Raw genomic sequence first — 14,778 nt, 5'->3', positions numbered from 1 at the left:
AATAAGTGATAATGACCCAACAATGCCCCAGAGCTTTCTGCAGGTAATTGTATGACCAAAAGTTTTGATTGTTACTTTTGGCAAAACAGACAATATAGTGTATCACTGAAATTGCGAACATGACTGATTCTGAGAATGTGGTGCTACAAGTTAAGAACAATTAGAAATACAACATGAAGTTTTACAATATTATATCAATTTTAAGTGATATGTAGGTAAAGAAAAGGTGTGTGGGGTAAACACTTTAATTCCACATACAAGTATTGTTTTAAGATGTTGCACAATATCTTTATTGAACAATAATAACCTTATGAATGACAAGGGTAATGATGAATAAATAACACATCACCTAGAAATAGTTATGCTAAACATCAAAATTCCAAAATGAATAATTTAGAGTATTATTTCAAATCATTACTACGGGAATATCTCGTTGAAAGGCTCCCATGTGTCTTTCCACTTGATGCCACTGCAAAAAAAGAAAACAAAATATAAGGCATCACATTACGTAAAATACATTCTTATAAATCGGAGTGTGAATAGAAATGAGCCTTGTAATCCTCTCTATCCTCCGCAGTGACTTGCTTATGTAAGTACATAAACTTTCACATTTTAATTTCAGAATTAAATCACAAATGACAAAGTTCACATACCACCCAGAACACTGCTGCCAACGGACTTTGACCTCTTTTGTGCCCTATGATGAAATATAAATTATTCATTACACTCCACAGTCCAATTACAGTGTTACTGACCTGGTCTCGCTACAAATACACCACAACATCTTCTAAGACATTATGCTGAATCGACACACAATACCACAGTGGTTTCATTCAGTCTAGGACTTGGCTACAAATATTGTCATCTCAAAGACAGAACAATAAACAGCATCAGTTTCAAGATAATACTCATCATAAAATCACAAGATTTATACACCTCAAAGTAAAAAACATTATGACCACTCACAGATGAAGCAAACACCGATATTATGACAGTGACGCATGTCAAGGTTTGTGATACATTACAACTGAACAGTTGCTTCTCATAGTCAGCATGTTGGTTCTAGGGAGAAATCGGCAAGATTGAAGACCTGAGTGACCAAATCATCAGAAGCCTGGGCATCTGGAGCATCTCAGAAATGGCAAATCACAAACCTGCAAGAAGGTGTTGGGTGCTCAAAGCTCATTGATGAGACAATGAAGGCTATATTGTCTGGGCTACTGGGTCACAAATAATAATAAAAAAAAAAAAACATTTAATACTAGCTACACAATGTATTGCACCTTGCTGCAAATTTACCCCTGTGGGATAATAAAAGGCTATCTTATCTTATATGTGGCTGTTTAGCTGTAGCTAAAGTCCTGTCAGAGTGTCCAGGCTTGTCCCATGCGCCCACAATGCGTCATGAGAATCATACCTTGGAACAATGAAAGAAGGTTGTCTGAGGGTTGCTCAATTTGACACATTCCACCTCCCTAAACATTGTTATGGGTCAGGTACAGGTTCCCTGATGGCAGTGATATCTTTCAGGATGACTCCTAATAATGCATCCTGCCACACTGCACACCGTTTGGGAACGGTTTGAGGAACATGCAAAAGAGTTCCCTGACCTCCAGATCTTAAGCAGATTAAGCATCTGTGCTTAATCATTTGTGACATCACATTAAGCATTTGTGATGTACTGCAACAGCAGGTCCTATCCAGCAGCTCTACTTTGCAACTTACAGGATGCAAAGGATTTGCAGTTAATGTCTGGGTACCGTATACCACGGAGCACCTTCAGAGGCCTTGCCTCAGCATGTTGGAGCTACTGTGGTGGCATGCGGCATTTGGTCAACAGCATATAAGGCATGTGGTCATAATATTTTACCTCATCAGGGTGTTTGGTGTACCAGACATTCAGAGAACACCTGTAGCTTTAAACATGTTTATACCAGGGTAGAACTGAGTCTTAAGTCAGAGCTGAATTACTTTTAATGTGTTCTTGGATTGGATACGTAGATGATTTGTGACGATGAGACATTCATTTTGGAATATAGCCTATATTTTTTCCCACTGTGCATGTGTTTATCCTAACACATCATAAAAATAGGACCCTTTATCTCAGTTTGCATTCAAAAGATGAATTTCCTTCAGGATCTGCAATTTCCTTCAGGATTAATAAAGTGTTATCTTATCTTATCTTATACACTGAAACAATGATCACTCACCTCTTTTGATACCCTCTGTGATAAAATTTTTTGGACTGGGTAGGTGTCAGCCATAGTGTGGACAGGGCATTCTAAAGTACAAACAGTACAAATTTCATTATGACCAGCTTTGTTAATGTATGTAGTCATATATTTAGATTAATTAAAGCAATGTCCTATAATGCAGTGGTTCTAGTACTCAGGGCCAACCTTTTGCTGTAAACCTACCAGATATCCAGTGTTTGTAATGTACAGGTGCATCTCAATAAATTAGAATTTCATCATAAAGTTGATTTATTTCAGTAATTCAATTCAAAAAGTGTAAGCCATATATTGTATAGATAGACAAACGTAGTGATCTATTTCAGGCGTTTATTTCTTTTAATGTTGATGTTCATGGCTTACAGTCAATGAAAACCCAAACGTTATTATCTCAGAAAATTAAGGTTTTCTAAGCCTTTAAAGCGGTCCCTTAGTCTGGTTCAATAGGCTACACTAGCATGGGAAAGACTGCTGACTTGACAGATGTCCAGAAGGCAGTCGTTGACACCCTCCACAAGGATGGGTAAGCCACAAAAGGTCATTGCTAAAGAAGCTGGCAGTTCACAGACAAAAAGGACTGGACTGCTGCTCAGTGGTCCAAGGTCTTGTTTTCAGCTAAAAGTAAATGTTGCATTTCATTTGGAAATCAAGGTCCCAGAGTCTGGAGGAAGAGTGTAGAGGCATACAATCCAAGCTGCTTGAGGTCTAGTGTGAAGTTTCCACAATCAGTGATGGTTTGGGCAGCCATCAAAGCAACCTGGTCTTCCATAACACTTCAGCAGTGCCACAGACTGATCGCCTCCATGACACGCCGCACTGATGCAGTAATTCATGCAAAAAGAGCCCTGACCAAGTGTTGAGTGCATATACTGTACATACTTTTCAGTAGTCATTTCTGTATTAAAAATCTTTTTAAAAATTGGTCTTATATAATATTCTAATTTTTTAAGGTAATGACTTTTGGGTTTTCATTGACTGTAAGCCAGAATTACCAACATTAAAAGAAAAACACTTGAAATAGATCACTATGTTTGTCATGTATCTATACAATATATAAGTTTCACTTTTTGAACTGAATTACTGAAATAAATGAACTTTTTGATGAAATTATAATTTTTGAGCTGCATGCACCAGTATTTGGTACTATGCAAATGTTTCAGGCACCTGAGAAAATATTTCTGAAATATTACATTCTTCTTAATATAATCAAATAAACTAGTCTAGGTAAAAATAATTACAATTTCAGTTATACATCAATTCAATTAAATAGATGAACCCAATAGAACCCCAGATTGTGAGAATATGATTTTACCACTTGGGTTGATCTTTATTCTTCTTTTCTTGCAGGGAAAAGTACGATTAAATGTCGAGCTGGACACTAGATGAAAGAAAACATATTAGTAGTTAGAGCTGTGACATCGAAATTTTCGCTGCAGCACAAGCTGGCTGAGTTGTGACATCAATGCATTCTGGCTGAGTGAAGACATCAACACAACTCTTATTTAGAAGTAAACAGGCAAACTATATAACTATGCATCTATATAACTACACATAAAATTAGTCTAAATAGTAGTGTTAAATATTTTTTTTACATGTATTGTTACCCTGCATTTTATTTCTGCTTCATATGAGTTCAAAACAAGTAGGCCATATAAACACATTTCATCTCAGTGTTCTATTCATGTCTCAAATAAACCACATGGTCACCCATGTGGTTCCAACCTGGAGAAACTACTGTCTCACTTGCACTGTCATTGTTGTTCAGTTGCTACATAGAAAACAATGCAAAACAACCAAGGTATTATAAAGTTTAAGGAGGGAAGACTACAAGTCTGAACCTGCTGGTTCCTTCAGTGAATGTTAAGGAATCTAATACTTATTTTCATTCGCAGTTCAATAAGAGTGATCTGAAACAATGACAAATATAACAACATTATTTCTTCATCAGAATTATTATTTGAATATACATATACATTACAGATACATACATAAAATTATGATTACACAAATACGAATCTAATAAAGGTTAGATTTGTTTCCAATGATACAATAGTTTTATTAACTGTACCGATGTGGGTGCTAATTGTTTGACGATTTGACAAACGTTTCATTCATCTACTTTACTAGTTTATGGGATATTTAAACACGGCTAGGTCTGCATTGCGGGTGTCAGTTGCTTAATAGGCAAATGATGGGCATGGGTGCCATTGTTCAACAACTAAACAGACTATCAAGTTTTCATGGTAAACAAGAGGCTAGCTGTTTTTGCTAACTCTCTGCTGAAAGTGAAAATGTAATCTTAGATTGTTTTGTCTGTCGTATTATTGCATAATGACTGATTACAGTTCAATGCAATAACCTTAAAAAGTATAGTGAAGCTAATAATTTACCATTTGGTGTTACTTCTTGTGTTCTTTTCTTGCAGGGGTACTTGTCTGTGGAATTCCCATTTCCAGATGTAACAGGGGAGAGAATTGGATTGAGTTCATCTAAAGAGCTGCTGCGGGGCTCAGGAGGAGCTGAAAAGCTGGGGCTAGCCTCAGGACCATCTGAAGAGAAGGGGCTGGTCTCAGGAGCATCTGAACAGATGGGGCTGGTCTCAGGATCATCTGAAGAGCTGGGGTTGACTTCCAGATTAAGAACCACTAAGTTGAGGAAAATATTTTATTAACTACAGTTCCACAGAATGCATGACCGATAATACAAACCTCTCGTGTTTCATTCATGGTGCCAAGTACATCGCCAATATATTTTACAAGTTTACAGTAATTGACCGTTGTGTAGATTGTGCTGCACAATTTATCAGCAAACCTCTTCTATTTCCATTAACAGAAAGGGAACAATACTGGACCAACAAAGATAAAAAATTAATTGTGTCGGCCTATTGCCCATATAGTAAGTGCGTAAGATAAAAAGTCCAGTTAATGTAGCCTTCACGAACATCTATGTTCTAACTCAGTTACTTTATAGAAACCTTAATAAATTATGTTATATGAGTGAGAAATAGAATTCTGGACCCGCAAACACATTCAGTGAATGTTAAGCATTATTTTTTGGTACTTGCTTTCACTCTCAGAAGGACTGATTTTAGTTAAGAGACATACATGAATGATGCATTTTGACCAGAATAATCACTGGATTATAAAGGTGGTTGCATCTATGCCAAGGGGCAATAAACTTTTCTAGCAGCTTGGGATCACCTTACAAATGAACATTTTTATTGTTTATTGCTTAAATTTGTGACTAATCTGTATGTATCTATAAACAATGTATAAATGACTGTGTAAATACACAAATATAAAACACATTTATGAGCGTAGTGATACACCATTAACAGTTCAATGTAATAAACTGAAAGAGTAATAATAGTGAATATTACCATCTGACAGGAACTTTTGTGTTCTTTGCTTGCAAGGGTCTCACCTGTGGAATTTTCCTTTTCAGATGTAACAGGAGTAAGAATTAAGGTGTATGTAGGTTCAGTATGAAGGGGAGCAACTGAAGAGCTGGGGTTCTCTGTAGGACCATCTGAACAGCTGAAGTTGGTCTCAGGAGCATGTGAAAAGCTGGTGTTGGTCTCAGGAGTATGGGCAGAGCTGGTGTTGGTCTCAGGAGCATTTGAAGAGTTGGGGTTGGCTTCTGGATTAAGAGCCACTACGTGAAGAAAAACATTACTATAATGTTATTATAATACCACACTATTATAATGTAATGTTATAGTAATTACAGTCCTTTGAAGGACATATTAACATTCATTCCTCCTGATTTGATAAGCAGATATGAGAGACACAGAAAATTAATGAGTGAAATACTCAATGCACTTAATTTCAACATGCCTTTTAGAAGACCTTCATACAGCAAACGAATTGTAGAAATTGATGTCCTCTCCATTTCTGAAGAAAACTGCTGAGGATAAAAAACATCTGCCCTAAAATTTGTGGCCTGCCTCGTCTTCCTCCTCCCAAGAAGAAGAAGGGGGTAATAACCCAACATGTGAAACTTGTGGAGCTGTAAGTTAACAATAAGTACATATTAGTAGTATTACAAAACCCATGTATGTAAACAGTCCATGTGATTAGTTATTATTAGTTAACTTACTAGAAGATTGGTGGAATTTATCAGCTTTGAGGTGTTTCTTCCATTCAACATTTTTTGGGCCCATTCCTTTGATGCTTTGTCTTTGGCCTGCTGCAATTTCACTTTCTGGGGCTGAGAAGCCCCACACAGCTTGCAGTGTTTACAGCCAACATTTATTTGTGCCTTGCATGACTGGCAGGTCTTTTGGGTTGAACCTGGCATGGTATCCAGTCAGCCAGACAGACAGATGAACAGCCAGAAAGAAAGCCAAAAAGGTAGAACGACAGAGAGGTAGGTAGGTAAGTAGATAGAGAGATAGACAGATAGATATATAGATAGACAAACAGATAGGTAGATAGACAAATTGATTATCTATAATCAGATTATAAACGGATGTATGGATAGACAGACAGACGAGTGGCTCTTAAAAGTGTCGTTGGGTCGCTATAAAGGATAGAGAGATAGATGGATGTGAGGAGGGATCTGAAAGGTCTGTGAAAAGAAAAAAATAGATGTCAAAACATTTAATGTTACCATATAATTTTTCGGAGCATATTGCAGATACTGTCAGTAATAAAAGTAATTAGGCCTCTCCAACTAGATTTGGTAGAGCACAGTGTGTGAAATGTTTAAAAAAATATCATTGTGCGTTTATACTCTGAAAATATTTTAACTCATTTATTAAATACTACCACGTATCATGAAAACTTCTTACTCATGTTTTCACAATTCACATATCAACCAGCTCTAGCTGTAATGTCATTTCTATATCATTCATTAATGGACATACAGTTTGAGTAATGTTAGTGTAGACCTGTGGATTATTTAGGTATACATATTAGGCACATGCTCTAATTAGGCCAGCTCTAATGCTAGCTAGCAAAGAACATTTTCACCTGTTAAACACCGACACGCATTCTTAGCATGTCAAAAGTAAACTACTACATGGTGCACAGGGCAACATAACTTTATAGAAATTGCGATACTTACAAAAGGAAGAGTGATTAAAATCTCAAGTTTATTAAAGGCATGCTAGCTAATCTAAGCTAGTTTACTAGTTTAGCTAGCAGCATGACCAGACTGTGCACATTTGTCTTATACTCTTGGGATGTTAAACCGAGCTCCTACTTAATATTGCATTTTATTTAAGTTTATATTAATGAAAAAAAACTGTTAATGTATTCAGAATTGCATGTGTCTGTTATTAAAACGAAGTCAAGTTAAGCACCGGACTGCTTACACACTCACCGTGTGGAGGGAAAAGCGAGCTGTGGTTCCGTGTCCAGAGGATCGGGCGGAAGTGCACACAGTCCGAAAGATGGGGGGCGCTCACTTTCACTTCAATGCATTAGCTTTCATAAATGAGGCTGTATGAAATGTAGTGCCCTAACTTAGACCCTCCCTTAAACGATCTTTGCTTCAAAACCTTGATATCGATGGTCGCAATCGCGCTCAAATTGGATAGCAACCTTACCAATGCAACCAGAACTTCACAGTAAGAGTCTTTGTCTGAGCACATTCTTGTTAACTAAATACATACATATATTGGGATGTTTCCATACGTGGTCTATTATGAATGAATTCCTGTTACAAGTGAGGTTAACTAAAACGAACAAGAATGACTAAAAGTAAATTCCTTTGTTAAATTGGCAACCTCGCACATCACTTCTGAAGATGTAAAATCCATCATTATTTGAGCTTGGATACTAATCAGTTCATTTAGGCATATCAGAACCTGAGAAGAACCAGAAACAGAGAATAAAAGAAGGAATACGTTTAGGTGAAAATTACGTTTGTCTCCACACATCACAAAAAAGTAGCCAAAAACAAACCGAACAAACCCTAAACTATGAAACTATTAAACTCTCATAGTTTATTAATTAATAACAGAATTATGAATAATATATTAATTACTAATATTAATACTATTATTATTATTAATTAATAATAACGTGTGTGCTCATTGGTGTGTATCTCCGTCCCTTACTCTGTGGCAGGCCTGAACATACTGTGCTCCAGTGTATAGCACGCTTATATTTACCTCAGACATCATTGCTCAGGAAGGGTTTTAATAAAGCGATTATGTTGGTCTTTTTAGTGAAGAATTCTGACCGAATCCCACTGTATTCTGGGCATTCGCTCAGTAAGTGCATCTCTCTCTATGTCTCTCTCTCTCAACTCGTAAAACGTCAAATGTCTCATCTTTTTTTAGCGTTTGCGTTAATATACTGTACAGAGTAGATACTACGATCAGTTTGGACACCTAAATATAGCCTAGGGATCGATTTGTCGGGAATCGGCGAGTATTTACATGTATTTGATAGCGGCGTAACATTTGTACGCAGCTCTCTGCGTACGCATGAGTACGCATCCCAGTGTTTAGTTTTGCGTACGATTTCATACGCATAGGGAGTGAGACCGGGTTGGGCTGTCCACTGTTCAGGGCACGTATGCCCACTGCCCTAGTATGTCTGTTCACTAGTGTGCATGTATGTTGGTGTTTCACTGCACAGATGAGTTAAATGCGGAGGTCTAATTAATTGTCTTTAATGCAGAAAGCAGGAATCATTTTAACAGACAGGACCTGTCGACAGATCCAGATCTTTCATTACATGCTCCTATAACTTTAGAATAACTCTGCCAGTTGGTATCACTTTCCATGTAATTACTGCTTAAGTGGCAGGTGTGGGTGGTAACTGTTTTTTGTTTTACTCAGTTAAATATATTTGCATAAACTTTGCTGGGTTTGTACTTACATGAATCACACTTATAATACTTTTATTCAAGTAAAAGTTTCAGTTCCGATGCTGATAGATGCTGAATGTTCTAAGAAGTTGCACTACAGTTCTGCAAGTTAAATAATTAAGTAGTCTTTGACCTCCTATTCAAGTTGTTTTGAAAGAGGTAGTTTTTCTTTTCCTCGAGTCATGATCTCACAGAAGTAACATTACCTTTTCTTGAGTATGTTCACTTCTGATGGCAGGAAGTTTGAGCCCCAGCATTGAAGCAAAATTTTAATTGAAAGATACATTTACAATGTAGTTAGAAATGTCCTGCACACACCTTGTTCAGCAATTGCTTATTGAAGCTGTCAGCAGTTACTGACTGGGACAGTCTGTACAGTATTAAAGTAGCTGTGAAGAATTCATGGCTTTATTTGCTTACATTTTTCCTTTCGGTTCTGTCACCCAAAGGCTCTCATTTCATTTGTGTCTAGACAAACTTATGCCAAAACATATTCTGCTCTTTTGGTCCCCGTATGAAGGTTATGCAAACGCCTTTATATAGCTTGTCCAAGTTTGAGATTTTCAGTCTATGTGCTATAAATACAAACAAAAATGTAAACCTTGAAAATATTTTTGGTGATTTGACTTATGAGGTTGCCATTTTTGTCTGTTCCCACTGGAGCTGTTTCAAGGAATGAAGAAACAGCTGCATTTCAGGAATCCTCCTCTGCTTTGTCATTATTTAAATATTATCTTTTCTCTTTGGCAGTTCAGCGGGGGCAGATTCCTGTGGTGTTACTCATCAGACTACACTTACCCCACACCATTCATCTCCCCCTACATGATGACCAGGTTGAGCTAACCCTTGAACAGTCGAATGTTAGCGCCGCACACAAACCATGACCTCATCAGACACAGCTGAAATGATGAAAGCTCCTGTTAATAGGGGTGGAAGGGACTTGCTATGCATATGTATTTGTGGATTCCCATCAGCAATAAAACTGTGGCTTCTGTTACGGGGATAGTTTAGAGACTGCCTCACAAATCTGGTAAGATCCACATCTATGGCACATGATAATTGTCGATGGTGGATGGCGTTTTTTCTCTCCTTTCATGGTGGGCCTATTTTTAGAGTTTGACATTTTTGTTAGCTAGTTATTCCAGACACTGCCCTCTAGTGACCACACAAGATTTTGGTTTTAAAAACTAAATTTGTGTTTGAGAAACTCAAACTAGCTTAGATATTGGAAAATTAGAAATTATTGTGGCATCCAAGAAAGACATGGGATTTGCATGTATTCATGTCTGAACTACTGTTAGGCCTTATCTGTGTCGTTGTATTAATGGGTGCATTGAAGAGTTTGTGAAAGTTTTGCATAATTATGCTTTTAGGATGTACATAAAGTCAGCCAGAGTGGACTGGTGTAAAATGCTCCATTCTAGAGAAACTTATCAAGTCAGAGTTGTTTAGAGTGGTGGTGATAGGAACTAGACGTCTGGAGTTTAATGCCTCTAAAAGCTCCCTTACATAAAGCTATATTCCTTGATGCCTGAGACACACGTTTTTGGCCTAAAACTTAGCTTTAAAAACGTATTCATGGAAGAAAAGTACTTTCTTTGTGTGAAGATACTTTTCAAAAGAACTTATATTTTTAATTTTGCCTCTGTTTTACCATAATCCATACTACACATAAAAAAGAAGACACTTTAGGTGTGCTGGTCATTTTGAATGCTAAGTAAAATTGCTTGCCATTGTGGCCATTGTGACCCCTGATTCCACCATTTCACATCAACCAAATCAGAAGGGCTTTGTACACTTATAAGTTGAATTATGCAGAATTTTGCTGATTCTGTGATCCAGTATCTGGAATATGGTATTCTGATGTCTGGAATAGCTGTTTTAAGCATGATTGATTTCAGTGTTTTTTACTGTTTCATTCTTGATAATAAGAGTGTAGACACTAATTCAGAAGCAGTGACATGAATATCTTTTATATCATTGTGAAATGCATAGTTTTCATTCTAAAATCTTTTTGACTGAAGCCACTTTAAAGTACCTCATACATCACTATGCACAAATTAAAATCTGAATTAATACATTGTTCTTAAAAACATTGTGTGTGTATGTGTGTTTATGAAATCATTTTTGAATGTTATGTTACTTTACAGTCAGAGCCCACCACTGGCAAAATACTTTGTTGAAGAGTTCATTCTAAACTATTTACTGATAATTGGTGTATCATATTGTGTATCGCTGCTATTTTATAATAGCAATAAGCCACTCAAGGTTGTGTCTTTCAGTGATGTTACCACAGTTTACAGAACAAAACCCATTAACTGTGAACAGTATAGTACAATCACTGTAGTGTAAGAGCTCACAGGCCTACTGCTTTAATCTAATACTATAGGAAGAAACTAAACTAAACTGTACTGACATTTTAGCTGAGAGAAAATGCTACCAAAAGAATAAAGTGAACTAAAAATTGGATTTTGATTACTTAAAATGTAAAAGGTATCAGCTTAAAATGCGTCACCAGTTTAAGCTTTGCGTCTAAAGCTCATTTTCAAGGGTGGGTGTACGTGTTCTTTTTAGCTTTCCTTTTTAGTGGAACACTAAACCACTGCAGCAGTTTACCATATTAGAGCGTGTTGCTTGAATGTCTTTGACTTTACTCTTTGAGTGATTGCTGCTTTCTGTAAAAGCCAATGCAGAAACGCGTAAGGTATGAGGCATATAAAAAACGGAGCGGGGGTGGGATGGGGAGGCGGGGGTGACATGCAGTGGCCTAAAGCGAAGCGTCCTCATTTGGCGCAGGACATTAGTGGGAATGCCTTGCATTCTGAACGTTTCCTTTTTATGATATCATGATATTCTCCTTGCCTGAGTGATGACCAGTCTGGAAAGAACTGTTTTCCTTTCTCAGGATGTGCTCCCTGTCTCTTTCTCTCACTCTCTCTCGCGCCCTCCCTCTGTTCACAGGTCCTTGTGTTGAGTCTGCAGGCCCTTTTTTTATGTGACGGAGGTGCAGAATGTAAATATTGTGACGGTTGGCTGTCAGGCCGCTGCGTCGGGCTGTTGGCACGGCGTGGCGTGAGTTATAAGGGGAAGTCACAAGTGTGTGACAAGGGTCAGGCCGTTAATGCCGGTTTACATTCCAACCATTTTAGCAGCAGTTAAATTCCAACTGCTCGGATGGCAGTTTCATTCACAAAATGCTGAGGGTTATTTTTAGCTTTTCATTCAGAAAATAAATGGAGGAATTGCAGCAGCCTTGTAGGTCCTGTGAGGACCAGGCAAAGGCGTCATACTGGAACTAACAAGGCATAAATTGAAGGCGAAACAGCTCTATTGTTCTCTTCCCATCATCTATGCAAAATAATGCACTGCTACCGCACTCATTAGAAACATGCTAAAACATGCTGAAAATATCACTGGTGACGGCACACTGTTCTTTGGATTGTTTATTTGTTTTATTTAAGCTTTAGACTTTAGGATTCTTTTCCATCCAATGTCAGAATCATACACTTATGAAATCCATACCAATGCGTGTACCAATATTACTTGCTCCTTACGTGTAATAAAGCAATAACTACAGCATAATCATGTCACAATAAACTAGACTGAAGCACTATCTTAACTATATAAGGGATCCAAGCTGCAAAATGGGCTATTTGCTAAAGTCAGACTAGCTTATCATAACAAATCTCATTTTTCTGAAATAAATGATTGGAATTGACCACCGCTGTGGTGCCATGAAATAGTCCAAAACAAAGTTTGTCTCACTAGAATGTTGACAAATGGAGGAGGTTACAATGCTAACATAGATACCCCTTAAATGGCTTGTCCTAAGATGCTAACCCACTCCTAAGATATTAATCTGGCGGGTCCAAATTTTATCACACAGTTGAACAATATACAGTTAAATGCAAAGGTTTGGGTACCCCATGTACTACTGTGCATATTTTGTTGATTGTCTGAAGACAGGTACACATCCTCCACAGAGAATGTACATTTTTATATGCAACTGTTTATTGGCTGAATTTGACGTGTTCATCAAATTGTGGCCTGTGCAAAAGTTATGACACATTTTATATTTTATACTTTTTATATTTTTTTTCACATTAAACTCAGCAGATAAATAGAAACTGTGCACTAAAATCTTGACAAAAGTGTTTGTTCAGTTGAGTAAACTTGATCATTTTTTTTTTTTTAATGTTTACCTTCTTGATCAATCAGCAGTAATTATGCAATTCTATGACGGTAATGCATATCCAAAATATACGTGTATATACACTATATGACCAAAAGTATCCAGACACCTTAATTAGTGATTTCAGCTACTAAATGAGTGAATTCAGGTGCACTCTTTGCTGACACACGGGTTCAGGGGCACTCATATAACTTGTGTAATCTTTATAGAAAAGCACTGCCAATAGAATGCTACATTCCAGAGCAGCGGCGCATGAACCTGAGGTCACCTTGTCTACTGCAATGCGTCAAAAAGTATAAAGCATTGGGCCATGGAGCAGTGGAACTGCATTCTCCGGAATGATGGAGCTCCATCCATTACCTTTGGAATGAGCTGAAGTGGCCTTAGTAATCCAGAATTAATAATATGTGACCTTACTAATGCTCTTCTGGCTGAATACTATCAAATCCTCACGGCAGTGTTCCCACATCTAGTGTAAAGCCTTCTCAGAAGAGCAGCATCTGTTATTGCAGCAAAGAGAGAATGAAGACCTCCGGTTAACTGTAAGTGCTATTATTTTGAAATGGACAGACCATGTAGAGTATAAATATGTCTTATTCTTTGTTGCACCTCCTTACAGAGCTACAGCAGTGGGATATCCAACAAGCTCATATAGGTGTGATGGTCAAGAGTCCTTCTTTTGGCAGCTATGCATGGTTTGTTATTGCTCAATAAAGTTTATTGATTACTCCTCTAGTCAACATAATAGAATCAACGATCAATGATGGCCCTACAATGAATGAATCAGTGATTACAGATGTATAAACAAAATTAAGCAACAAAAGTAATAAACCTATATAATCACTTATTAAAAGCATTCAAGTTATTCATAACACTGCAGGTATGCAGTGTGCAGTCTTCCATCTCCTTCACCATATATCAATATTTGGCTCATTTTGTTAGCATGCAGAAAGATCAATCTGTAGACTAACTGAGTTGCTGAAGAAATATAAAGAGAAAGATCACATTAGATTTTCAATTTCACACATCCTGAAATTCCATGCATCATTATAACAAAGTACTTATGATTTTCCATTTCTAAACTTTCTATTATTATTTTGCTTCTTAAATTACAATTGCATTTAGGGGTGGGAGTCTTTAGGCACCTCACAATTCGATTCGATTATGATTCAGAGGGCTGTGATGCAATTATAAAACGATCATCTTTTTTTCTATACAGGACTTCTATTTTCTTACTGTCTGAGGACTTGGTAGTTCTAAAGCAAAGTATTAGTAATGATCCATAATAAATTTACTTCCAATATCTTTAATTAATAAACCAAATGCAACTGAAGGGTCGGGGATCACTGTGTTAGTAAAATATTTTCGAGACTGGACGCTGAATCCCGGCTCCAAAGTGTGTAACATAACGCAAAAGCACTGGTTACATGGACTTACTCGCATTTATAAGCAGCGCAGTTGGTTTTCTGGTACATTAAATCTGCAACGAGAGACCGTCTCTCTAAAAAGCTGCGAAGATGAAGTCGTTTCTCT

At 37.2% G+C, this 14,778-nt stretch overlaps 1 protein-coding gene across 1 annotated transcript; it reads right to left on the bottom strand.

The window, feature by feature from the left end:
• Window positions 1-281: 281 nt before the first annotated feature.
• On the bottom strand, window positions 282-8,129 carry LOC119262439 (putative uncharacterized protein DDB_G0290521). The gene is made up of 8 exons (XM_037534412.1): window positions 6,330-8,129; window positions 6,068-6,239; window positions 5,655-5,885; window positions 4,622-4,876; window positions 3,544-3,609; window positions 2,211-2,281; window positions 654-697; window positions 282-469 (listed from the first exon to the last, which is right to left on the bottom strand). Exons 1-8 carry the CDS (start codon window positions 6,528-6,530, stop codon window positions 418-420), a joined length of 1,092 nt encoding a protein of 363 aa, XP_037390309.1. The 5' UTR covers window positions 6,531-8,129; the 3' UTR covers window positions 282-417.
• Between the last annotated feature and the right edge of the window lie 6,649 nt (window positions 8,130-14,778).

This window comes from Pygocentrus nattereri, chromosome 25 (genome assembly GCF_015220715.1).
Source record: "Pygocentrus nattereri isolate fPygNat1 chromosome 25, fPygNat1.pri, whole genome shotgun sequence".
Taxonomy (NCBI): Eukaryota; Metazoa; Chordata; class Actinopteri; order Characiformes; family Serrasalmidae; genus Pygocentrus; species Pygocentrus nattereri.
This window is presented reverse-complemented; position numbering and strand designations above follow the sequence as displayed.

What these genes read in the sequence shown, in the direction of transcription:
- LOC119262439 (XM_037534412.1), bottom strand. Translation starts at nt 6,530, where the DNA reads ATGCCAGGTTCAACCCAAAAGACCTGCCAGTCATGCAAGGCACAAATA. An exon ending in TAAATTCCACCAATCTTCTA is followed by an intron (nt 6,240 to 6,329) that starts GTAAGTTAACTA and finishes GTTAACTTACAG; the next exon opens with CTCCACAAGTTTCACATGTT. An exon ending in TGGCAGCAGTGTTCTGGGTG is followed by an intron (nt 470 to 653) that starts GTATGTGAACTT and finishes CTTTTTTTGCAG; the next exon opens with TGGCATCAAGTGGAAAGACA.